The following is a 25,537-nucleotide window of genomic DNA, read 5'->3' on the forward strand; positions in this document are numbered from 1 at the left end:
TCTGTTAGAATTTGTGACCCGAGTTATGTCGTAATATGGTCCAAAAAGTTTGCGATGTGACATGTTTGGTGAAAAAATAAAATTGAGAGAAAATGGAGATTTGTGATGGATACAAAGGTTCTCGGACCAACGACCCGAGGTTATAGCCCACGTTGACCGACTGAAGTCCAGGGTTTCGCCCTGCAAATCGAACTTTGTCATACGTCCTGTTTATACAATAAATTACTTCTTTTATTATTATTTTTTATTAAAAGTATGGATTCATCTCGAATAGGACTCATTTTCTTTATAATACGAGTATTTTTTTCTCATCAAGTAACTAATCTATAAGTAATAGTGATTAGTGTTTTTCATTAAGCCGTAAAACTTTGTGATTTCGATATTATAATATACTTCTTTCTTCTGTTTTTGTTAGGATCTTTCATGAATCTTGACGTTGTTATTTTAAGTCGTATTCGTTTTACTCATCATTAATCATAACACCTCCAAATTTTCTTGTAACGGAAGAAGCAACACACATAACAAATTCTTTACATACATGTATACATATAGTACAAAATTATGCTCAAGTTCAATCTATTAACCACGAACAGCACCGAAAGCGGCTTGCCAAGCAAAGATTTGATCAGCTGTCATTAAAAATGATTCATATAAAGGGGAGGAATCCATTTACATCTGGTGTACAACTATGAGTTTCTCTTTTATTAGACACTAGATTAAAATTAAATATGTATCCAGATCTCTCAATGGCAGATTATTAGCTATTATACCGTAAAAGTTGCACGTTTTGGAAGACAGTAAAGTTAATTGAGAACCACAAAGGAACAACAGCAGAATATTAGTGAAGGAGCTTACCTGGAAAAAGCTTGCAGAACTGGGTAAATCGAGTTTGATATAATATATACAGTTAGGCACTGTATAACTATATACGGCATAAAAGAAAACAACTTAGGAAACCAGTGATGCATATCACAGTGTTAAACTTCATACAAAAGTTACCAGTATCTTAAGAAACCCTAGAAAGGTTTGTAAATTGTAATGGATGAAACTAGTACAGACACGGTATTTTATATTATAGGTGAATTTATAAAATTTTAAGGTAAAAACAGACTACCAATAAAAATAAAAATAAATAAATATATATATATAAATTATATAATAATATAAAACTTTAGGGGAAGACTACCCTCCGATCTCCGCGATCCATCTCTGGATGGAACCTTTTCAAAGCTTCATTAGCATTAGTATTATGATCCCCGGCTGCTGCAAAGATCCAAAGAAAACCTGAAACTGGAAGCCCTTTCGGCTGTTGCAGATTTAAACATAATATGAGAGAAGGTGGAGCTTGCTACCATGGTAGAAGTGGCATTCACCTGCAGCTGCAGCTGCACCTTCTTTGCATGGTCCAACTACTCTCCTTCCTTCATCACGCATAAACACATGAGACTGTCATGCTTTTGTTTCTGAAGAAGGTGCAGGTGCAAATGCAGATAAAAGCTACATCTTAGCAAGCCTTGCAAAACCGTATATAAAAAACATGTATATATTTATAAGAGCAGCCAAAGAAACACTGGGCAAAGCCATATTTGATTGTTAAACCATATCTGAGAGAGAAACTACTGTGGGAAATAACTAGGAAGGGATAATGATTTGACAAGCACAAGCCAACCCACCATTATTTCATGTCTTTTCTTTAATTGCAGTAGGCATCTCCTTGATTATAGATCACTTTTATTTGATTTCCGTTTTAGAATAATAGTTTATATTTAATAATCTAAAAAAATATTTTTTAAGAAAAATTTCATATCAGATCGAACCATTATTTGTTGTCAAAGGGTCATAACTAACCATTTACAACGTTGGAATCATTTGATTGAAATGATAATTTAAATTGGAATATTCTTTATTTTAAGGATTAATATATAACTTGACCCATAATTTGATATGTTTAGTGCAATTAACCCAACAAGATATCTCTGTGTGTCTACTAACATGAATCAGGTCACAGGTGGGTGGATGAAAATCCCCTGCCCTCACACTGTGCCCGCTCCTCAAGATTGCGCTACCTGTATTTCTTTTTTCTTTTTTTTTTTGTTAAAGATGCATTGTAAAATTTTGAATTAATTTTTCTCTCCTAAAATTTGATTATTAAAAAGATTGAAAATTAACAATAAATAACTATGCTAATAAATATGAAATAAAAGGTTAAGTCAGTTATGATTATTTTTTAAATTTATAATCGATAAATTAATTAAACTTTGATTATAAAAGATTTAAAATTAATAAAAAATAATAAATTGGAAAAAAATACATTAAAATGTTTTCTTATGATTTTTAATTTATAATAAACAATTAAATGATTTACCGTATTTATTATTTTGTTCAAATTTTAGTGAAATTATTGAATTAAAAATAATAAAAATTTAGAAAAGGGACGAGATTTGTAAAAAAAAATTAGATGGAGATTTACTCCAAATCCAATCTTTTCTGATTTTTTTATATTGTTCATTCATTTTATTATTTCTGTTCATCCAAAAATTATACTTTTATTTATCTCATAAGAAAAAAAATCTATTATTAATATACATGTGTTCATCTACTGTTTATAAATTTTTAAGATCGTTAAATGAATGAAAATAGACGACTGCTAATATTTTTTTCGATGCATATATTCTATTTTTTAATATTAATTTCAACTATATTGTTGTTAATCAAACTTAAAGGAAAGAAAATGAATTATTGCATCTTTAACAAAACAAAAAAAAAACTAAAAAGGAAACACGTGGCGCCATTTTAGCAAGGGAACAGAGTTGGGCAGGGATTTCCATCGCAGGTGGGGTTGGGGATACGTCCTAGGCCACGTGATGCAACATTGGGAGCACGTGGGATGTGGAGTTCTGGCTAATTACGAACTGCCACGTATACAAGTACAGTCGAATGCCTCGTGGGCTTGAGATTTGAAGTTTTGTGATAAAATGAAAAAAGGTAAGGGTGGAGCCAGAGGAAATCTCCATAAATATTCTTTCTCCGTCACTTGAAAAGGCTCCCATGGTAAATGCAAATATGGCCATGCACGTTAAAATAATTATTGTTTTCGATAATTAATATTTAAGAAAGAAATGTTTTTGTTAAGTCTACAGAAAAAATTAAATTATGGTATAAATTAGGGCTGTAAGCTAATTTATTCGTATGTCATTACTCATATAGCTTGATTCGTACATATCTTTCCTTTTATATTTGTTTACAAATTATTGGAACCGTGATTAAAAAAAGTGTTGATATAACTTAACAGTCGAAACATATATAAAAATATTTGACAAATATTTATATAATTATTTATTCATATTATCTTTTATATTCAATTATGTTTTAATTTTTTATTATTAAATGTACTGCCACAAATTTGCTAGTACAATGTAGTACTGTCAAATCTGGAGATAGATCTGGATGTTCACGAGATTCTAAATAAGTTAAAGAGGTGTGATATTTTAACATATCAGAATTATTATAAGATTAGAATCATAAAATTATTAATGTGATGCGTGATTTTTTTTATAAATTCAAACTTATTAACATATTTTTTATCAAAAAAAAGTATCAACATATCAAAATTTATACTTGTAACATCTTGAATTAGGTATTTTTTATATATTGTTATAAGATATGCATGTATAATAGGGATATAATTTATAATTCAATGTAAAAATAATTTTGATTTGAGCTATTAAAAACTGATGTTTATTTTATTCCTTTTCATGTTTCGAGATGGATCAGCAATAGATTTAGAGTCCCTCAAAAGTTTAAATTATCATATTTTTTAAATATTTTTATACTTTTTATTAATAATTTATTTCATCTCTCGTAATTAATAAATTTTTGGGTAAAATACATAAATAGTCCCCCCACTATAAGGTGATGCTTTGTTAAGTTAATCGACTACTATAAGTTACAAAATGATCCTCCGACTATAGGGTGTTGATTTATTGAGTCCCCCGACTATTAATGTAACACCCCAACCAGTACCCAACCCGAATACGAGTCTGAGGTATCACATTGACTTTTCAAACCTTGACACTTAAAGAAAAACCCCGGGAATTTAAAACTTGGTTTAAAACAAATACTTTAATTTACATAAAAGAGTCCACAAAATATAAACTCGATCAGAGTGCTCATAATTAATGACTTATTACATGCCAACACTCTATATACAACAAAATACATACTTTGTCGATTACTTCTGATCTGATCTTCTAGTAATAATACTGTCTTTGTCACTTCTATTCTTGCTCTTCACTTTTCTTAGTACCTACGTGTAAATCACTTACACGCTAAGTCATAGACTTAGTGAGGCAATAAATAAACATGTAACAGTAGATTCATGAATATGCATTCTTACCATTTGACCATGATATTTCAATATGCATGAATACATTTCCTATGACATATATAATCAAGTCATGCACACATGAAACTTACCTTTTTGCATCACTTTCACTTTAATTTATATTTCAATTGTTGTTGTTGTTGCCCATGTATATTATTGAGAATAGAGGTATGTGAGTGCATTGAGGTTGTGCACTAATGTTGTCACCACAACTCGTATAAATTCCCTCATGGGGCACCGAACATTTGTTCAGTATTCGTCCCGTAGGACTGCTATATATGTCCCATAGGACCACTACATCCCGAGGACTACAACACCCTCGACTCTTGGCATGCCAACTATACCTATAGCTCTCGTATCATATACTATGGGCATTTATTATGAATATATTTCTCATCACTTGTTCTTTCTCTTCTGTCACATACCACATGTATGTGTAACCATATATTTCTTATCATATCACATATTGCATATTCATATGTCATTTCATATATTCACATAGCTTATTTCATTTCACATTGGTCATATCTCATAGCATATATCACATATGCATATAATCATGTATATCATATCATATATCTTATGTTTCATGCTCTTATGTTTATGCATATCATGTATTCATGTACATATAAGAATCACATATCAAATAACATTTTAGGAGTCACTTCTTACCGTAGTAACTCCATCATTGGCTCATCACAAGCCAATGTTCGTTCAATAATATAAGTACAATTAAAATTGCACTCACCTTAGCCTTGTTTGATTTGAATCAATTCTAATCCTTTGATTATTCCAGAACTTGTTTAGGATCAATATCTACATAAATATAACATTTCAAAACAACTATCAGAAGCCTAAACCTTAAACTTGATGTTAACAACTTAAGCCAGATTATTGAACCCAATTTCATTTTTCCTTTAGGGGGAATCGATTCCCCCCCAGGGGAATCGATACCCCTTGGACATTCTGGAATTTTTCGTCCAAGAGGGGGGAATCGATTCCCATTCATAGGGTATCGGTTCCCTCTACCCAGAAATTGTATTTCCCCCGAAAATCATCAATTCTTCACTTAATTCTTCTATTTTAAACCCCTATCATGTCATTAAACTCAACTACCATTACTTAAACCAACTTATATCCATGAAAATCATCTATAACTTCAAAATCCTATCCTTCATATGTAATTCAAGAATCATACTCAAATTTCAATATGTTCTACTAACACTTCATATTCCTTAATTAGCATGATGACAAGTCAAATTTAACTTCAAATTCAACTTATCAACTCTTTTCCATGATTTCATATAAAAACTCGTTTTCTTAAATCTCTTATAACTTCTTCATCTTTTTGTTTTAGAACAAATTAAGCTTTCCTTAAGCTTAATTATCATCTAGTGATCATAACCCAACTTTTAAAACAACAAATAACCAAGAAAATAGAAAACTCACCTTTGTTGTGGCTTTCTCTCGTATGGAAGAACAAAGAGGAGAAGAAGGGATATTCTTCTTATCCCTTTCCCCGTATATATCCTCAACATAATACAATTTAATCATTTAATGGTTAAATGACCATTTTGCCCTTTAATTCTTTTAATAATTACTAACATTCCTTCCAGATAAATCATTGAATTATCCAATTATTCTACTTTAATCACCAAATTCTAAAGTTTTACAATTTAGTCACTAACCCGTATTTTGGGGTGTTACAATTAAAAGATACAAAATGATCATTCGACTATTAAATATGTTTCAAAATTGTTTTTTTTGTTTAAAAAAATTGACGGTATTCTGAGCTAAATGTTAACTTACTGACTGAGATATGATAAAATATGGTTTCAAAATCTCAAAAAGCTATCATATCTTAGTCAACATGTTAAAATCTAACTCAAACTGTTGTCAAATTTTTAAAGAAAAATGACTAGTTAGGAATATGCTAAATAGTCAGGTGACCATTTTGTAACTTTTAATTCTCGGGGACTAAATGAAATAACACCATATTGGTTGGGGATCATTTTGTAACTTTTAATAGTCGATGGACTAAACAAAATATTTCCCAATAGTCGGGGGACTATTTATGTACTTTACCTTAAATTTTTCATGAATAATGAATCCTGACGACCAATGATGGATCGAGTGAGACAACTAATTTTTAATTTTCTTTATATTTTTAGTTTTTTTATTTTAATTTTATAAATTCGTCATCCTTACGTAAAATTATACATCCATTCTTACTTACAACCAACTAATTCTGAGATATTTCGAAGATGAGGTGGGTAAATGAATCCCACGTCGCACATAATATAGGACGTGGCTATGTTCAAGCGTCAATCAGTGATGGATCCAGAAATTTAAAAATGGGGGTTTTAAATTTTAATTTTTTTTTCTTAAAAATAATGGGTATGCAAAAATTATAATTTTTTTCTTTTTTCCTTAACACATTAAACTAAATTTAGCAAAATTTTCAAAATAATAGAATACACTTAACCCCGACTTAGTGCATCCGCCACTGGCGTCACTATATAAAACACGACAATGACAAAGCTCTGTTGGGTTGGTAACCATATTTTCATCTCTTTTCTGGTCCACAAATGCATGGCGTAGGTGAGTTTCCAATTTGATAGATTCCAGATTACATCGCTTCCAAAATGATAACATTATGTTTCAACTTTGCAGCCGCCCATTGACAACAACCTTCTATACAAGATATACTATGAGTAGTATTGGAGTCAACCTAAGGGGATTTAAGTCCACCTCGTAATCGGTGATAGATCTAAAAAATTTATACGGGTTAACAAAAATAAAATTATAAGATTAATAAAATCAAAATGTAACTAATCAAAGAAATTTTAAATTTTAAGATATATACATACCTACTTTAAATAAAGCATACATTTGTCACTAATAGGGAAGGATGCGTGATTTTATGTTAGGGGATGAACTTATAAAATTTGAAGGAGAGATGAACATATAAAACTTTGAAGGAACAAAAAAATATTTTTAATAGGAAATATGAAATTTTTTTCTAAAATATATAAAAATTTAAAATTTTTAATAGGACGACCTCTCCTAGATCCATTGTGGGTCACCAATCATAAACCTCCTACTCATCTCCCAATCTAAAAGTTATTAGGGTTGGACTTCAGTTAGGTTTTACAATTTCATTATTACTTTTGTGCCGAATGATTCTATTCCCCCCCCCCCACAAAATATCCTTATTTCACATCAATATTTATTAAATTGTTTTCTTTCAAAATATTTTTGTAATCTCTCAACAATCGACATCCATGGATGTTATGGTTAGTATTTTAAAAAGTTGTTAATATTGTAAAATATGTTGATATTTTAAAAGAATACAAAGAATCACATATTCTTTATGAAATATTTTTACTTTAATTTTAATATAATAACTAGTTATTAATCTTATAAGAGTAAAATTGAAATGTGACACAAGATCTACTCCCAAAAGTTCAAATTAATGCAAATATAAGAGTTTGGTCTATTTTTAACTAGTTAACTAGTCCCTAAAATCACTCATTAATAGGCTCATAAATGAACTGAACGTTCAGCGAACTGTTCATGAACCGTGCGGCGAGAAGTTCGTTTATTTATTAAATGAACGAACATGAATAAGATTTTGCGTTCGTTTAATTAAATGAACGAACATGAACAAAGGGCTCGTTTGTTCATTTACGTTCCTGAACGTTCAATTATATGTTTGTTTATGTTCGTTCATTTATGTTCGAACAGAGGGCAAGTTGAATATGTTACGAAGATTATTAAAGTTGTTTGGATTTCAAGAATGTTGTTTTGTTGAACAAATTAACTTTAAGACTTTATTATGTTCATATAGCTTATTTATGATTTATGTATGTTTTTGTCGTATTCGAACAAATTAACTCTAAAGTTGCAGGTTATATTAATGAATTTTAAGTTGTTATTCTTGTTGTTTACTTTTTTACATTCGTTTGTTGTGTTCAAATAAGTTTTTTTTTTTTTGTGTTTGTGTTGTTCATTTATGTTCGTTCGTGTTTATTTATGTTCGTTTATTATTTAAATGAACAAGCATGAACAAGCTATATTCCTTAATGAACGAACATGAACAAAAAAAAAATTTGTTCGTTTATGTTCGTGTTCGTTTATTTATTAAATGAACGAACATGAACATACCTCCGTTCGTGTGCGTTCGGTTCGTTTACATGCCTACTCATTAACATCCATTGGCTTTATTATTTTTAGGCATACATGGCACTATGAATACCATATAACATTTGTCTTCTAATTCACCCCAAAGTAGAATCATCTATTAAATCTCTCTCTTCCTCTATTTCTCATACAATACACTGAAATTGAGTATATTAGTAAAGATATTGCTACAAAACATGGTTAGTATTGGTTATCACAGATAATGATGAAAATAATAATAGAAGAAAAATAATAAAATTATTATTACGTGATAAAATCTATTACCTTAAAAGTAATTTTATTTGGATTAATATAATCTTAAAAGTAGACGTTGCCTCGAAGGTTAGCACAATCTTCTAAAAGTCCTAAAGTGAGGAAGTAAAACCCACTTTGAATTGAACTTTTCAAAAATAATAAAAGAGGAATTATAAAAAAGTAATAATTGATGTGTAAAATAATGAGTTAGAGTTTAATATTTATGAGGATAAAAGCATGGACAGATAGATAGATATACAAGACAAAATCAGTTATTATAAAAATCTCCATTGTTCACAAAATCTACTTAAACTAGAAATAAAATTTTATTTAAAATATTATAATATTTTCTTTTATTTGCATTATCCAATAACCCCATTAATTAATGCGAAGAAGCAGATAAAACTAATATATATTGAAATGGCCAATTCTTAAGTCATTCTTTATCAACATGAAATTGAACATATAAGTCACCAAATTTACATTCATATTTTAATTTAATGTCACATGAGTTGAAACTTAAAATTAGATTTGTAACTTTCAAAAATTAAGACAACACGTAATTAATTCTTTGTCCTTAAATATATTAATCCCGTACGCATAATAGATTCTTAAACCTCTTTTCTCAAGTGTAGTTAACTCAACTCAATTTTTTTTTACATAAACTCAACCTTTTTTAGATAAATCTAAATGCAAACTTTAAAAATTATATTTAAAAAAAAAGAATTTTTATTTTTTATAAAATATAATTTTATATATGTTCATTCGTACCTAACTTGAAATGATTGATACAACTCTATTCTTTAAAATATACACTCACGACTAACTAAAAGATGATTTCAACAACACACATCTTAATGGTTTTAACTAATACTGTTGGAAAAATAATTAAATGAATCGATATTATTTATAACTAATTAATAATAAGTCCTGTCATTTAGTTAATAAACCTAATTTTTGGTTTAAGGTTGCATCATTCAAGCTTATTCAAAAATTCTCTTTATAAAAAGTTAAATCCTTTCGTGAAAAGGTTAAGCCCTTTCATCGAAATGATAAGTCATTTGATCGAAAGGTTAGGTCATTTCATCAAAAGGTTTTAACCCATCAATTTATTTCTTCTTTTATAAATAGGCTAGTTAAGGCACAAATCCTAGCAACAATTTTGAGACACAACACAACAAGTTTAGAACGTTGGAATATGAAAACATTTAGAAAATTCATTTCAAATTCGTTCTTTTCGGTGATAAAGAAAGATAAGATTATGTTCGACTGATCACTACAGTTGTGCTTACTGTTGTGATCGTTTGTTGTTGTATCCTAGGAGATCGACATCCAACGTTACTCAAAGCACCTAGGAGAGGACAAATATGTCTCAAGGAAAATGTTCATACATGCCTCAACAAAAATCATTTTTCGATTTATCTTACTCTACTCATCCGATTCTGTGTCTACATGCGAGTAACAAATTCCGTTTCTATATTTTAATTCTTTATTTATTGTGCATCGTTCGATTCAAAAATAATATATATTTATTATTATTATTTTATCTCGAATTAACATTTTTTTCTTACAAATACTTGTCCGGGGAAAAAGAGTTTTATATATATATATATATATATATGCACACACCTTATTCACAGGGATTGACTGAGGGGAGCCAGTAAAACGGTTCACCTTTCTAAAATTTTTAAATTCTCCTGTAATTTATATTTTTTCTCTACATTTTCTATTGATAATATATTTTATCCCCTAAAACTTTATAAGTTAGTCATCTCTCAAAATATTATAAGTTCACCATCTCTAACATAAAATCTTACTTTCGTACATGCTTATTCACTTTTATGTTTAAGAAGTCGAGGCTATGAAAAGGCAAGGTAGTTTGTCATCCTGGAGTTATCTTGCAAAGGTAGAATTTCCAGGGACTTCCTATCAAAGGAGCATGAAGCCTGGAAGTTGCACATCACCCATGATTATAACCGGAGCCTAAACATGGTTTGCAACATGTTTATATCCAACATGTAGGTTTTCGTTGTGTAACATCCAGGCTTCGGAATTGCTAACGAAACAACAGTTGCATACAAGCTACATCCATAATAAGACTCTTGAGGTATCTATCGTTTGTTTCTTTTCCGAGGTATCATTTATATCAGAAACTTGGCCGGGATGGATTCTCGTCAAAATCTTCGAGAATGACTTTAACTCCATGGTTCTTAAGGGCATTGACAACAGCCCAGACCTTGGTTCGGTTCTTAAAGCCTTTCTTCTCGATCTCCTTGTTTACATCAACATGAATCCCTCTTCCCTGTCCTTGCTCAAGACCCTCCACCTTGAGTCGCATAGCCAATACCTCACCAACAATGGTTGCTGCCTTGGCATTGCAAGACCGGCCACACTCCAATGAGTTCTTGATGGAATGTTCAACTGTTGATGCAGTTGCAACTATCCGTCCGTTATTTCTGTCTACAACATTTGCTGTGATGTACTTCAGTGAGAAGAACAACCTCAGCACATACCTCTTCAGCACTGTCATCCTTTTGAGCTCCTTAGCACTCTGTTTACATAATGAAACAATATCAAGTTTGCAGTTTATACATTATACTAGAAGGTAACAATCACATAATACTTCATTTTTCTCTATTGCAGGCCAAACCAAAGAATAGCACACGAGACTACCATAATACTGATATTTGTACCACTATGGTGGCAAGAACACATTCACCATTTTATTAAAGTCATTCCACAAATTTGACAAATTCTTAACAAACTTATTTCCATGTCTATTTGTTTTCACTACCTCAAAACATCGGATAATATCACATTTCAAGTTCCCTTTTTTTTATTTTCCCTTTATGACATACCAACCAAGTCCAACATCGGAATCATTGTTCTTTTTATGAAGATTTCAACTCGAAACGATTAAAAAATCATTATTGCAAAGTAATAGCAATTAGTTAAGTTTCAACTTTTAATCAACGATGATGCATCTGCATTATAAGCCTACTTGAAAACTATAGCCAATTTTAAAGAATACTTTAGGAACTGTCTGAATCTAGGAATCATGAGAAAGAACATCTTGTGAACAACTTGGGAAGTATTTACATGTTTGGACCTGAATTATTGTTCTCTTGGCTAAGATCAACGAGCTTGCCTCAAAGGCTTATTGTATCACTGATACATCTAATCCAGATGCCATCAGTGGCTTGCAATTCTTCCTCAGACACCAGAAACTACTAGGTGCCTTAATCCTTGTGCAATTCTCGAATACAAAACTCACTTAACTAATCGAAGCTCAAAGAAATGTCAATAACTCTAGCAATTTTTTATGCTCATTAAAAATTATAGAATTAATAAGTATATCATGAACATTAAAAACAATGATGGATCTGAATAGTTTGTTTGCTAGAAGAAGGGAGAATGTGAGACGAAACAAGCAATTGCATGAAGTATGAATTAAGCTCCAGGTGCTCAATGGTTTTAAGTCTTCTAACTTAGAACTACTCCGAATTGTATAGCAGAAGACAGAAATATAAACAACACAAAAAGAGAACATCGATTTTCCATCTAAACTTAATCTTTCATTTCTTCATTACCATATTTCATTAGATTTCCGGTTAAGTTCCCTCATGTAAATTATCTTCCTTAAAAAAACATGGCGTTACTTAAGAAGAAACCCAATGACCCACAAGTTCATTATTTTACCAGATAAAAGAACACACCTCTTTGAATGTCCAAAGATTCAAAAATTCAGAAAACTGAGATTAAAACAAAAAACTTGGGTTTACCAAGTATATAAAATTACACAGAATAAGAAGTTTATAAAATAAAAACAAGGTTCAATTTTCATTGAAGCAAATGATCAAACAGTTTATGTCCCGACGAATATGAGCAAATTCAACCAGCAGAGAAATGAAGATCACCTCAAAATATATTTAACTTCAAACCTAATACAAACAAACAAAAAATATGAAAAATGAAATTAAACTTACCGAAAAAATGAAAAACCAAACCAAGAGAAGAATCCAAAGGGAAGAAAAACTGATAATAGCAATTACCGAACAGGAAAAATTACAGACAAATGAGAAGAACACAGCCAGAGAGATAAAAGGGTCGGGCCGACATGTCCACTCCGAAGCCCAATAAAAAGTTAATTTTGAGTGTAGTCCCCTATTATGCTGAAACCTAAAATTTAATCCTTCAATTTTTAATTAATTAGGGAGATATTACATTTTCAAAGTAATTGCTAGGTAATTGTTGAGATTTTAATTCATATAAAATAGGACAACAATGACGGATTCAATATACATTGAAGGATGTCCATTAAGTTTCTAAAAGAAATTTCTCTGATATAAATTATATATATATATAATATAATATAAAAGAAAAGAAAAAATTACACTATTTTTAAAAATATTTTGACACCCATAAAAAAGAATTGACTCTACTTTTAAAAAATATTTAACAATAAAAAAATTAAAACTCAATTTTCCACTTAAAAATTCTTCGTATAGTTTCTAAATTTAATATCTCAAAACAATTTTTTTAAATTTTACCCTTGTAAATAATATAAACATTTTTACCACTCAACCAATTAATAAATCTCTTTAATCTCTCGATCTTAATTTAACATAATTTATTCACATGACTTCTATAATATTATCAGAATCTCAAGATTAATAATAGTATTATCTAATACAATTAAAGTGATTGACACAAAAAGAACCATTTCATAATCAATTAAGGTCATATATAGAATTTATAGATTCTCAATGAATAATAAATTTATATATCAGTCAAATACTAAAAATTATGGATATTATTATTATAAATTTATTAATAATATTATACAGATTATGTCAACTTAAAATAGAAGATTAAATATCAATTTCAATAGTAGGAGGGCTAAATTCGGAACAAGACGAAAGAAGGAGACCTAAAAACGTGCTGGAATTGCTAACTCAAAACGGCGACGTTTGGATGGAAGGTATGAGAGGCAAATTCAGGTCCGTTAAAAAAACCAAACCGGTGGCGATATCACCGTACAGGTGATCCTGCTCATTCCCTCTTCCAAAGCTTCTCCATCTTTGAAACCCTATTTTCCGGAGGTTTTACGTTCCTATTGTTTCTGTTCAGCAGCGCACTACAGCACTAAAAATACGTAAGTTCAAACTCTAGATCTATTTTCACCTTCTCCGATCTTCCCTCAAGAGACTCAGATATTATTTTTTTGGTTTTTCAGATTTAACTTATTCTCATTTCATTAATTAAATGGTTCTTGATCTGTTGTGGTGGTTAGATTGAAGATGGTCTCAGACGCCAGCAAGAAGAAGGTAGCTCAAAAGAAAGCTGCTGCTTCTTCGAAGAGAGGAGGGAAGGCGGCTGCAGCCGCTGCATTTTCCAAGGCTGCGGCAACCGCGACCTCGGAGAAAGGCGTCGATAAGGTTTCTGATAAAGTTAGTGAGCTCCAGATATCTGATCGGACCTGTACCGGTGTTCTCTGCTCTCATCCGCTATCGAGAGATATTCGTGTAAGTTGAAAGATTCTTTTATGAGATTTAATTTGATTTCAGTTCTAACCTTTTGTTGATTATTGGAATAAATGCTAGTATTTGATTCTTTTTATGCTGAATTGTTTGAGGACATGAAAAATGTGAAGCTCGTCTTTTTTAGCTTACTGTGTTGGAATGACTAATTAGTTTGGGATTTTCCATTTATGAATATAGGCAAATTAATTGAACATTTTTGTTATCTTTGATGAACTCCGTGTTGTGTCAGTGTCAAGGATGAATAGCTGTGTCGTAGTTTATATTTGACTGCGAACTGATTTTCTTGTTGCAGATAGAGTCCTTATCAGTTACTTTCCATGGACATGATCTTATTGTTGATTCAACATTGGAGCTTAACTATGGAAGGTACGATAACTTTAGTATATTCTTGTTTGGGATTTTTATCTCATGAGACCACTTTTTATTTCATATCATTTTTTCAGGCGCTATGGTTTGCTTGGATTGAACGGATGTGGGAAATCCACGCTGCTGACTGCAATAGGATTGCGTGAACTTCCAATTCCGGACCACATGGATATCTATCATTTGACGAGGGAGATTGAAGCTTCGGACATGTCTTCTTTGGAGGCTGTCATAAGTTGTGATGAAGAGAGGTTGAAATTGGAGAAGGAAGCAGAACTGTTGGCAGCACAGGTTTATTCATATTACCATGTGCTGTGATTATGATTGATTCATAAAAAAATGCATTGTAGTAACATTTTTTGATTTAACATTGAATTTGTTTTAGGATGATGGTGGTGGAGAGCAACTTGAACGTATTTATGAGCGATTGGATGCCTTGGATGCATCTACAGCTGAGAAACGTGCTGCTGAAATCTTATATGGTCTTGGTTTCAACAAGATGATGCAGACAAAGAAAACACGAGATTTTTCTGGTGGCTGGAGAATGAGGATTGCATTAGCACGGGCCTTATTCATCAATCCGACCATTCTTTTGCTTGATGAACCCACCAACCATCTAGGTATGTATTTCATGGGGTTTTATTTTTTCAGGTCATCCTTTATTTATATGGTTACTTCATGGACTCTATTCATGAACCCCCACCATTCTTTTTCTTCGTAGCCCATGAATCATTTATGTAGGTCTTCATTGGTTATTTTGTTTAGTTCTGTGTTTTAACTTTCACTTGTTGATGTTTTTGACATAATATAGCTCTTTTTCACTAAGCTTCTCAACTCTGATTTGTACGATTGCATTGGACTGAAACAGATTTAGAGGCTTGCGTCTGGTTGGAAGAAAATTTGAAGAAGTTTGATCCTATCCTTGTTGTGGTATCGCATTCCCAGGATTTCCTGAACGGAGTCTGTACAAATATTTTCCATATGCAGAACAAAGGCCTTAAGCTTTACACTGGGAATTATGATCAGTATGTTCAAACTCGTTCTGAGTTGGAAGAGAACCAGATGAAACAGTACAAGTGGGAGCAGGAACAGATTGCTTCAATGAAAGAGTACATTGCTCGCTTCGGTCATGGGTCAGCAAAACTAGCTCGACAGGCACAGAGTAAGGAGAAGACATTGGCAAAGATGGAGCGAGGTGGACTCACAGATAAGGTAGTCAGGGATAAGGTTTTGGTCTTTCGGTTTGTTGATGTTGGAAAGCTTCCTCCACCAGTACTGCAGTTTGTGGAGGTTGCTTTTGGATATACACCTGATAATCTCATCTACAAGAACTTGGACTTTGGAGTTGACTTGGACTCAAGGATAGCACTAGTAGGACCTAATGGTGCAGGGAAGAGTACACTGCTGAAACTAATGACTGGCGAATTGACTCCTACTGATGGTATGATCCGACGGCATAATCATCTCCGAATTGCACAATTCCATCAGCACTTGGCAGATAAACTTGACATGGAAATGTCTGCGCTCCAATATATGATAAAAGAGTATCCCGGAAATGAGGAGGAGAAAATGAGAGCTGCAATTGGGAAGTTTGGATTGTCAGGGAAAGCACAAGTGATGCCGATGAAGAACCTATCTGATGGACAGAGGAGTCGGGTAATCTTTGCATGGTTAGCATTTCGACAACCCCACTTACTGCTGCTGGATGAGCCCACTAACCATTTGGATATTGAGACAATTGATTCACTGGCGGAAGCATTGAACGAGTGGGATGGTGGGATGGTACTTGTGAGTCACGATTTCCGGCTGATAAACCAGGTGGCTGAGGAGATTTGGGTGTGTGAAAACCAAGCTGTAACACGGTGGGGAGGTGATATTATGGACTTCAAGCAGCATCTGAAGAGTAAAGCTGGTTTATCCGACTGAAACAATGCAGTAATTAAGCATAACTTTCAACTTATGGTTGTCACCTCTCGTGTGGTGGATTAAGCTTTAGTATTTGTGGAGCAGAGGGGCTATGTTATTGTTGGAAGCCATCAGTTTTCGTGGCCTTTGTTTGATGGGAATAGCAGAGTAGCATTTGTTAACCATGGGTTTGATTCACAGAGGGTTATTCAGTGATACTTGTAATAGCTTTAAAAGTTTTATACACGTTTTGTGCTGGTGAGTTGATGCGATCATACATATTATATTCAATCCTACGCTGTATTTCGAGTTTTCGTGTCATTTTTAGGTTGTTTGGTATTGTTTTTTTCTGGTGCGAAAATGTTTTTGCAAAATACTTTTAAAATTGTAAATATGGTATTGACCATTAGTTTAATATTTTAATAAATATCACGTGATTAAACTAAGCAATACTGTTTTGGTGTTAGTTATTTTTATATTTAAAATGGTCCAAAAATATTTTGTCAGAGTAAAACTAATTTGAAAAATTGTGGAATGTACCTTGGAAGCTTTAAATTAAGGACCTTGGAAATGAAAGAGCCTGCTAGCAAAATTTTTGGAAGAGGGAAATAGAAGACGTGGTAGAGAAGAACATATGCAAGAAACTTGAAGGCCCCAAAGGCAAAAATAAGAAAACTTACCATCGCATCTCCAATGCCAATGCTTAAAATTCAAACAAAAGGGAGGTTGGTCATTGAACCCAGACTAGGACATCCAGATTGGAAGTGCACATCCCGCCAAGAGTGCAAAGTGGCCACACAAGTAAAAAAAAAGGTTCTTGATTGGAATTGATTGCAACAACTATATGCAGGGTAAGCTACATACACATTCACTAGTAAGTTTTTGTTTTTAATATTAAAATTTCAAAAGTAACAAAATGGTCACTGACTTTATTGTTTTTGTAACACATCGGTTATTAAACCATTACCAATTACTATCGCAATCACATAAATCTGATATTGGCACCCTCTGACCAGCTACTTTGACTTACACTTAAAAAGAACGTAAATTCAAGCCCAATCTTCCTTAAAAACATGGTGAAACTGGTAATAGAGGACGCAGCCAAGAACCAAATCCCATGAAACCTGAAAACACCATTTTTGACTTCAAAGGACTGGCCTTTTAAGGTAATTCCTTCCAACTTCCAACTTCCAAGGATCGCTGGAATGTTTCTGAGGAATTGGAATCTGTGAAGGAATTGAAATCTGTCAGGAATTGGAAACCAATTCCATATTCTGTTTGGTTGGCAGGAAATTAAATTGGAATCCAATTCCATATTCTGTTTGGTTCGCAGACATGTCAGATGAATTTGATTTCAGTAATGTAAAATGACAATATTGCATTTCTTGTTTTTTTTTTGCTTAATTTTAGTTTGTTTTATAAGTTACATGTAGCAATATATTATAAAAATTTTAAAAAATTAAATTTTAATTTTATTGATTGATTATTCATTTCAATAAATTATAAAAATCATGCTAATAAACATCATAAGTTAAAATCATCCCAATTAGGGATGGTCATGGGTCAGGTTGGGTTGGGTCGGGTTTTTGGTCCACCCGATCCGACCCGACCAAAATAAAGTTTCACCAGACCCGACCCGAATATATGAATTAGAAACCCGACCCGACCCGAAATAATAAAGAAATTATTTTTATTCAATAAAAACAGTGACTTAATTATATATATATATATATATAGGGGTATTATTGTAATTTTTCATAAATATATAAGGTAAAATTATATATTTTTTGGATCGGGTCGGGTATTTTTTACCCTAAATCCGAACCCGACCCGATCCGAATATTACACCTAAAAAAAATCAACCCGACCCGAATATATGAATTAGAAATCCGACCCAACCCGAAATAATAATAAAATTATTTTTATTCAATAAAAACAGTGACTTAATTGAAAAAAATTATATATGGAAGGGTATTATTGTAATTATTTCTAAATATATAAGGTAAAATTATATATATATTTTCGGGTTGGGTATTTTTCACCCTAAACCCGAACCCGGCCCGAATATTACACTTAAAAAAACCGACCCGACACGACCAAAATAAAGTTTCACCCGACCTGACCCGAATATATGAATTAGAAACTCGACCCGACCCGAAATAAAAAAACAATTATTCAATATATGAATAAGTTACCAAAAGATTGATGAGGGTAGTATGATCAAATTTCAATTCCCTCCAACAAGGGAATTGGATTCCATCATAGAATAGAATGAATGTAATTCACTTTCTCTTATTTGATGGAAAGTTGAAGTCACGAGGGATTCTAATTCCATTGGAAAACTTGAACCAAACATAGAAAAATGGTGGAATTGGATTTCAATTTTCTTAATTCCAAGGGATTCATGCGAACCAAACGCCACCTAAGTAAGTGTATTCCATTGTAAGTTCCGTGGGAGAAAGCGAAATTCATAACCATAAGCAATCCAACATCATGTTGGGAAGTCAAAGCATAAATTCCTTGAGCTCTCCCCACCAGTTTCGAACTGGACTAAAGAAAATGCTAAATCTACATCCAAAAGGCGACTGCATATCTAAAACTTCTAAAATTCTAAATTAAATTTATTTCACTAAAATTGAGTTATTTTGGGCTGCTTTCACCGATAGTTTAAGACGGTTGATGTGGCATAAGGTTTTCAAATTGTCATTAAAATACACAAAATTCAATTAAAAACGGTGAAGCGGTAGTGTAACGATGTCGATGTTAATAAAAGTAATAATCCTGTCGTAAGAAGTAAATCCAAACTGTTTCTGCATTATCATATTGTTTGATTTATTTTTTCCTTTTTACTAATATATAATATAGAGAGAGAGAGAGATTTGACAGAAGAAAATGACTGACATCATAAAGATGAATCAGAGTTGTTGGATATATATAATTCCAACAAATCAAGGACATGAGAAGCAAACAGGTAATCAGATGCCGAAAAAACAACTAAGATGACAATGGCAAACAAACCAAAAGTAAGTAAACAATAACAAAAACAACCGCGAACTCAGTCTGTGACGTCATGAACACGCTCAGTACTCTATACAATTTAAATCTCTCAACAATGGCAGATAATTCAATCCAAAAGCTCCATGCAATCTTCGTAGCTTACCCTCTTCAAGGCCACCTAATTCCATCTGTTAACTTAGCCATCAAGCTCGCATCCAAAGGTTTCACCATCACCTTCGTCAACACGCATTCCGTACACCACCAGACCGCCAAAGCTCACCCTGAGATAGGGTCCTCGGATATCTTCTCTAGCGTCCGAGAATCGGGCCTCGACATAAGGTACACCACCGTGTCTGACGGTCTCCCCCTCGAGTTCGACCGGTCGTTGAACCACGACCAGTTCATGGCTTCGTTGTTGCATGTTTTCTCGGCCCATGTCGATGAGGTGATCGGTTGGATAATAGGGTCAGGGGAGAAGGTTCATTGCTTGATTGCAGATACTTTCTTCGTTTGGCCTTCGAAGATCGCTAAGAAGTTTGGGTTGCTTCATGTCTCGTACTGGACGGAGCCAGCTTTGGTGTTCACGTTGTACTATCACTTGGATCTTCTTAAGAAAAATGGTCACTTTGGCCAACAAAGTAAGTTTATGTTTTAAGTGAAATTATTATTTTCATCCTGGTATTTTACTCTTGTTAGTACGATGATAGGTGATTTATTCTTTGTAATTTGAGTAGAGATCTATAACCAGTGAATAATTGGTTTTTGGTTGGTATTGATAATGAGGAGGTAGATTACAAGAGAATAAGATCGAGGTGGTTTCATTGAGATCTCATTATATATCTCAAACATGCTCGAAAAATTTTATAGTAAGTTTTTAGTACGTGTCGGTCGTAGAGTCACAAATAATTATATGCCGACCATTAGATTAAATGGATATGATCGGATAACGGTAGATTTGATTTTAATAAGTCACATGAATCTATCATAAACCATATCAATAAGTGTTTTAGGATCTTTCGGTAATTATGAAGTACGAGAATAATGTGTGCCAAATATTTTTAACGGAATACAACTCTAATTTTTAACAATGTTAAGAAATAATATAATTCTTTTTTAGAATATGTTTTTTCAGATCGTCGTGGAGACACCATAAATTACATACCAGGAGTCGAAGCGATTGAACCGAAGGATATGATGTCATACCTTCAAGAAACCGATACGACATCGGCTTGCCATCAGCTCATTTTCAACGCATCCCAAGATGCCAAGAATGCAGATTTCGTTCTATGCAACACTGTTCAAGAACTTGAACCCCTCACCATATCAGCTTCACATGCCCAAATCCCCTTCTATGCAATCGGACCCATTTTCCCACCCGGGTTCACCAAGAGCAGTGTGGCTACAACCCTCTGGTCCGTGTCCGATTGCACCCAATGGCTCGACAGAAGGCCCCCCGGCTCGGTTTTGTACGTCTCGTTCGGTAGCTATGCCCACGTTACAAAAACCGAGCTAATAGAGATAGCTCAAGGGATTGCACTTAGCAATGTGAGTTTTCTTTGGGTGCTTCAACCTGATATCGTGAGCTCTGATGAAGCTGATCTCTTGCCCGTCGGATTCAAAGAGGAGGTTGGTGACCGTGCGATGATCGTACCATGGTGCAGTCAAAATGCGGTGCTGGCCCACCCTGCAACCGGAGCGTTCTTAACACATTGTGGGTGGAATTCGATACTGGAGAATACATGGTGTGGGGTTCCCTTGTTGTTTTACCCTTTGTTAACGGATCAATCCACCAATAGGAAATTGGTGGTGGATGATTGGAAGATGGGGATTAATTTGAGCAATAAAAAGCCCATCACGAAGGCGGACGTTTCCGATAATATCAATCGTCTGATGAGTGGAAAATCAGGGGATGAGTATAGGAACAAGGTGAAAGAGATGAGGAAAATATTGGAAACCGCGTTGTCACCTAGTGGATCATCAGAGACAAATATGGATCTATTCATCAAGGATCTCAAGGCTAAGTATCAAATCAAACTCATCTCCCAATAGTATTTGTAACAACTATCATCTCCAAATTTTTAAAATTTATAATATAACTATTCAATCTTAACAGTACTTTCATCAGTATTGTTATTGTCGTTAGATGTCATTAAAAAAATTGATGTGACACGTCAAAATCTATAAAAATCTTAAAAATTTATAACCTTAGAAACATGTTTTCTTTCAAATTGATAGTTATCACTAAGATCATTGAAATCATCACCTCTCGACGTTCTTTTGATCATCATCATCACTATTTAATGTCTTCTTCAAAGATCCTAAAAAACCCTTGAGATGTGACGGTGTTGGATTGGCTAGGCAGTGGTTGCCTTGGGGGGATGTTGAAGCTTTGGAAGTCTATCATTGTATTCCCAGAGATGAAGTCGATTGTGCTCAAAATGTCACGTTCTTTGTAAATTGACGATTATAATGAACATAGAATGTTTCCTGGTAAGCACTAAATATACTTACTATATCAAATTAAAATTGTCTTTAATCTTTATTTTGTATCGAATACAAATACAATCAAGATTTAACGCAATCTTATTGTCTTTAAGAGAGACAATTTATGAAAGTTCAAGAACGAATAGATAGTGGTTACCAAAACGCTCAGCGACAATTATCAAATCTACTCTGTCACATGATTTTATGTTTAGAAGATAAATTTCTAAAATTTTAGTAGGGGTAGACGAATTTATCAAATTCTAGGAGGCGGTAAACACATCATCAATAGAAAATACAAATAAAATATCTAAAATATAAAATAATTTAAAATTTTCAAGAGACAGTTGTCCTGACCGCTCCCTTATCCATCCCTGATTCTAATTCACATGCAAAAAGAATCTTAAGAAAACTCAATTTTACTTGTATGTATCCATCAATTTGTTACAATCAAATGAATCAATCTCTCACAGGCAACATCATCATCCGGCACTATGCAAACACATATGTTGTTCAAAGGATCTCCTCTTATTACAAATAAGTTGCATATAGAAATCGTTGAATGATATTTGGAAGCCAACACTAGAGGATACAAACACCTACAGTTGGGCTAAACATTTATCAATGCATTAAAGTCCAAAAATGCTATTGTGTTATATGACTTGCATCAATTATCAATTTAGCCAATACACATGTCATCATAGAACTCAATAGTTAGTTAACATTCAAAACCATATAGTCCAACATCAAGTTATGATCTGATCCATTTGTATTAAAACTTGTAATTGTAAAAATCATATTATGAATAATGAATGCGGATCCAAGGAATGGGATTTCAACTTTGAATACATAAAGAATAAGAATGGAATAAACAAAATGAAAAATATTTGTTACTCCAAAGTTATTGTTACAAATGATATTATTCAGATTTCCAACGAATATTTCTTCAATCCTTTCTCCATGTTGGTGGCAGGGTAGAGCCACGTCAGGCACCTCCTCAATATCCTTTGCAGGCTGGTGCAGCATAAACAAATATACATCAATTTATGGTATCATACATATAACAAACAAAATAACCAAGTACCTGCAAAAGTTCTAACAGACGCCATATCAAAAAGTCGATGATCATAACCGAGCAAAACAGCTTGCCTGCCACGCTCCACACGAAAGATACCTAACATGCCATCACCTCATTAGCAACCTTGGGAATAACCTTGAAAATCATAGACTGGTTTTACCAAACCTTTCAATGTTACAAGCTACCACATTGTATGTTACTCAGATTCTCCATTGTCCCTAAAATACCCGTGTCAGACACAGGATCGAACATCCGGAACATGGATACGAGGGTATCCCCTTCAAAGTATGTGGGAAAGCTTCAATAAGTTTAGTATACCCGTATTGAACATATACAAACTTCTTTCTACAACTATAGTGTGCATTTACCAAACAATATGAGTTCCACGTAAAAACTGTTTGATAATTGCTGGGTTGAATCAAAGATTTTTTTTTAATCACTTGCTAGATCGATTTCTATTCTTCCGGCCTTCCACATCAAAAACACTTAAGAAAATATCCATTTTATACACTCAACATCATACAAAAATCTTTCAGTGAACATGAAAAGTGTGAAACCATTATAGTGACATATTGACAAACAAATTTGTGAGCATCATCCACTGGGAGGATAGATATTGCCTTCCTAATTGCATGTACCATGTCACTTGGATCTGGTTCAGCAAGTACTATCATGTCATCTGGTAAAACCTAAAACAAATCAATGGGAAATTATAGGGTAAATAAATTTCTATCCCTTATTGTGCTAAAGTATAAACCAACTTAGTATGTCCATGTTAACGAGAGTTTGAAATACATGCCTTCAACAGTCCACAACTTGCAGCCTCTAATATGGCTATGCAGAAAGCTTCAGTTAAAGAACTGTCGAAAGGAAGAGCAAGAATAACATAAAAATCAGAGAAGTGACATTTACACTTGATTACAAAATGATCAACAAATGCTAACTTCCTCTTTTGTATATTATTTTCCCCTCATTTCTTTGCTTGTCTGGTTGCATAAAGAATTAAAATATTAAATATGGTGGTCCATAGGAACTGAACTTGTAACATCCGCAATACTGAGTTAGTGACCAACTTGTAAAGTTTCAGAATTTGGTGACTAAAGTAGAAGAATGAAAGAATTCAATGATTATTTGAATATATATATATATTGAAGGTTATTTGGTATTTATTAAAGGAAATTAAGGGTATTATGGTCATTTGACCAGAAAGATTTTTTATAATTTTTTTAAAGGGTAATAAGCACGGAGGAAGAAGAGTCCAGAGCATTCTTCAGTCTTCTTCCTCCTCTCAACCGTGAAGCTTGGTATAAGGTAAGTGGGTCTTTAGTTGGTTAATTCTTTCGTTTTAAAGCTTGTTTTGATTCTTGGGATATTAAGAAAGATTAAGGAAAGCTTTAAGTGGCTTAAACCTCAAAGATTAACAAGTTATGAGAAATTAAGAAAAATGAGTTTTTAAGTGAATTTTTGATATGGAAGGAGTTAATAGATTGTGAAGTTGAATTTGACTTGTCAAGGATTAAATTAAGAGATATGAAGTGATAGAATGGGAATTAGAACACATTGAAAATTTGGTATGATTTTTGAATCTTATATGGAAGATAGAATTTTGAGTTTAAAGAAGTGATTATGGAGTAGAAATGAGTTTAAGTATGTGTATGAAAGTTAGGAATATTAAAGGGAATGAAGTATGATGTGTTGAGCTGAAAATGAAGGATTTTCGAGCTCAAATATGATTTCTGGGCAAGGGGAATCGGTACCCATTCAAGGGGAACCGATACCCCTTCAAACGAACAAGAATTTCCAGTATGTCATGGGGAACCGATACCCCCATAGGGGGGAACCGATTCCCCCTAAAGGAAAATTGAGAATATGGGTTTAATAAGTTAGTTTAAGTTGCTAGTATCCAATTACAAGGTGTAGGTACCTAATGATGGTCTCGAAATGTACATTTATGTAGATTCTACGCATAAAGCAATTCCGGAACGTTTGGCAAGTAAGATCGATCAAGGGAAAGATAAGAGATTGGAATTGGCTAGTGAGGCCAGGTGAGTGCATATTAGTTAGTTTATGGTGCTAAATGGAAACAGACTTGCGACAAGTCTATTTCCTATGTTAGAATGCATGAATATATGATTATACGTATATGAATGACATGAATTGTATGTATGCATGAATATATGTGTTGACATGCTTTTGAATGTAATGTTATGAGAAGTATGTGCTGTATAATGTATATATATATACATATGTGAAACTGAACTATGTGACTGCATGAGAAAGATATGAGCCATATGACATGATATAGGTGAACATGAGAAAGCAAAGTATGAGATATAAACTATGTGATCA

The 25,537-nt window shown here is 32.9% G+C and overlaps 3 protein-coding genes across 3 annotated transcripts; 2 read left to right on the plus strand and 1 right to left on the minus strand.

The window, feature by feature from the left end:
- Window positions 1-10,654: 10,654 nt before the first annotated feature.
- On the minus strand, window positions 10,655-12,897 carry LOC120206331 (50S ribosomal protein L18-like). The gene is made up of 2 exons (XM_039206017.1): window positions 12,808-12,897; window positions 10,655-11,372 (listed from the first exon to the last, which is right to left on the minus strand). Exon 2 carries the CDS (start codon window positions 11,349-11,351, stop codon window positions 10,968-10,970), a length of 384 nt encoding a protein of 127 aa, XP_039061948.1. The 5' UTR covers window positions 11,352-11,372; window positions 12,808-12,897; the 3' UTR covers window positions 10,655-10,967.
- Window positions 12,898-13,881: 984 nt separating this feature from the next.
- Window positions 13,882-16,953, plus strand: LOC120206333 (ABC transporter F family member 1-like). The gene is made up of 6 exons (XM_039206018.1): window positions 13,882-13,976; window positions 14,115-14,346; window positions 14,657-14,730; window positions 14,808-15,018; window positions 15,113-15,347; window positions 15,596-16,953. Exons 2-6 carry the CDS (start codon window positions 14,122-14,124, stop codon window positions 16,651-16,653), a joined length of 1,803 nt encoding a protein of 600 aa, XP_039061949.1. The 5' UTR covers window positions 13,882-13,976; window positions 14,115-14,121; the 3' UTR covers window positions 16,654-16,953.
- Window positions 16,954-19,732: 2,779 nt separating this feature from the next.
- LOC120206334 (UDP-glycosyltransferase 86A2-like) lies at window positions 19,733-21,678 on the plus strand. Its single transcript, XM_039206019.1, has 2 exons — window positions 19,733-20,267; window positions 20,762-21,678. The coding sequence occupies exons 1-2, from the start codon at window positions 19,745-19,747 to the stop codon at window positions 21,676-21,678; spliced, it is 1,440 nt and encodes a 479-aa protein (XP_039061950.1). The 5' UTR covers window positions 19,733-19,744.
- The last annotated feature ends 3,859 nt before the right edge of the window (window positions 21,679-25,537 follow it).

This window comes from Hibiscus syriacus, unplaced genomic scaffold (assembly GCF_006381635.1).
Source record: "Hibiscus syriacus cultivar Baekdansim isolate YM2019G1 unplaced genomic scaffold, ASM638163v2 tig00013680_pilon, whole genome shotgun sequence".
In the NCBI taxonomy this organism is placed as follows: Eukaryota; Viridiplantae; Streptophyta; class Magnoliopsida; order Malvales; family Malvaceae; genus Hibiscus; species Hibiscus syriacus.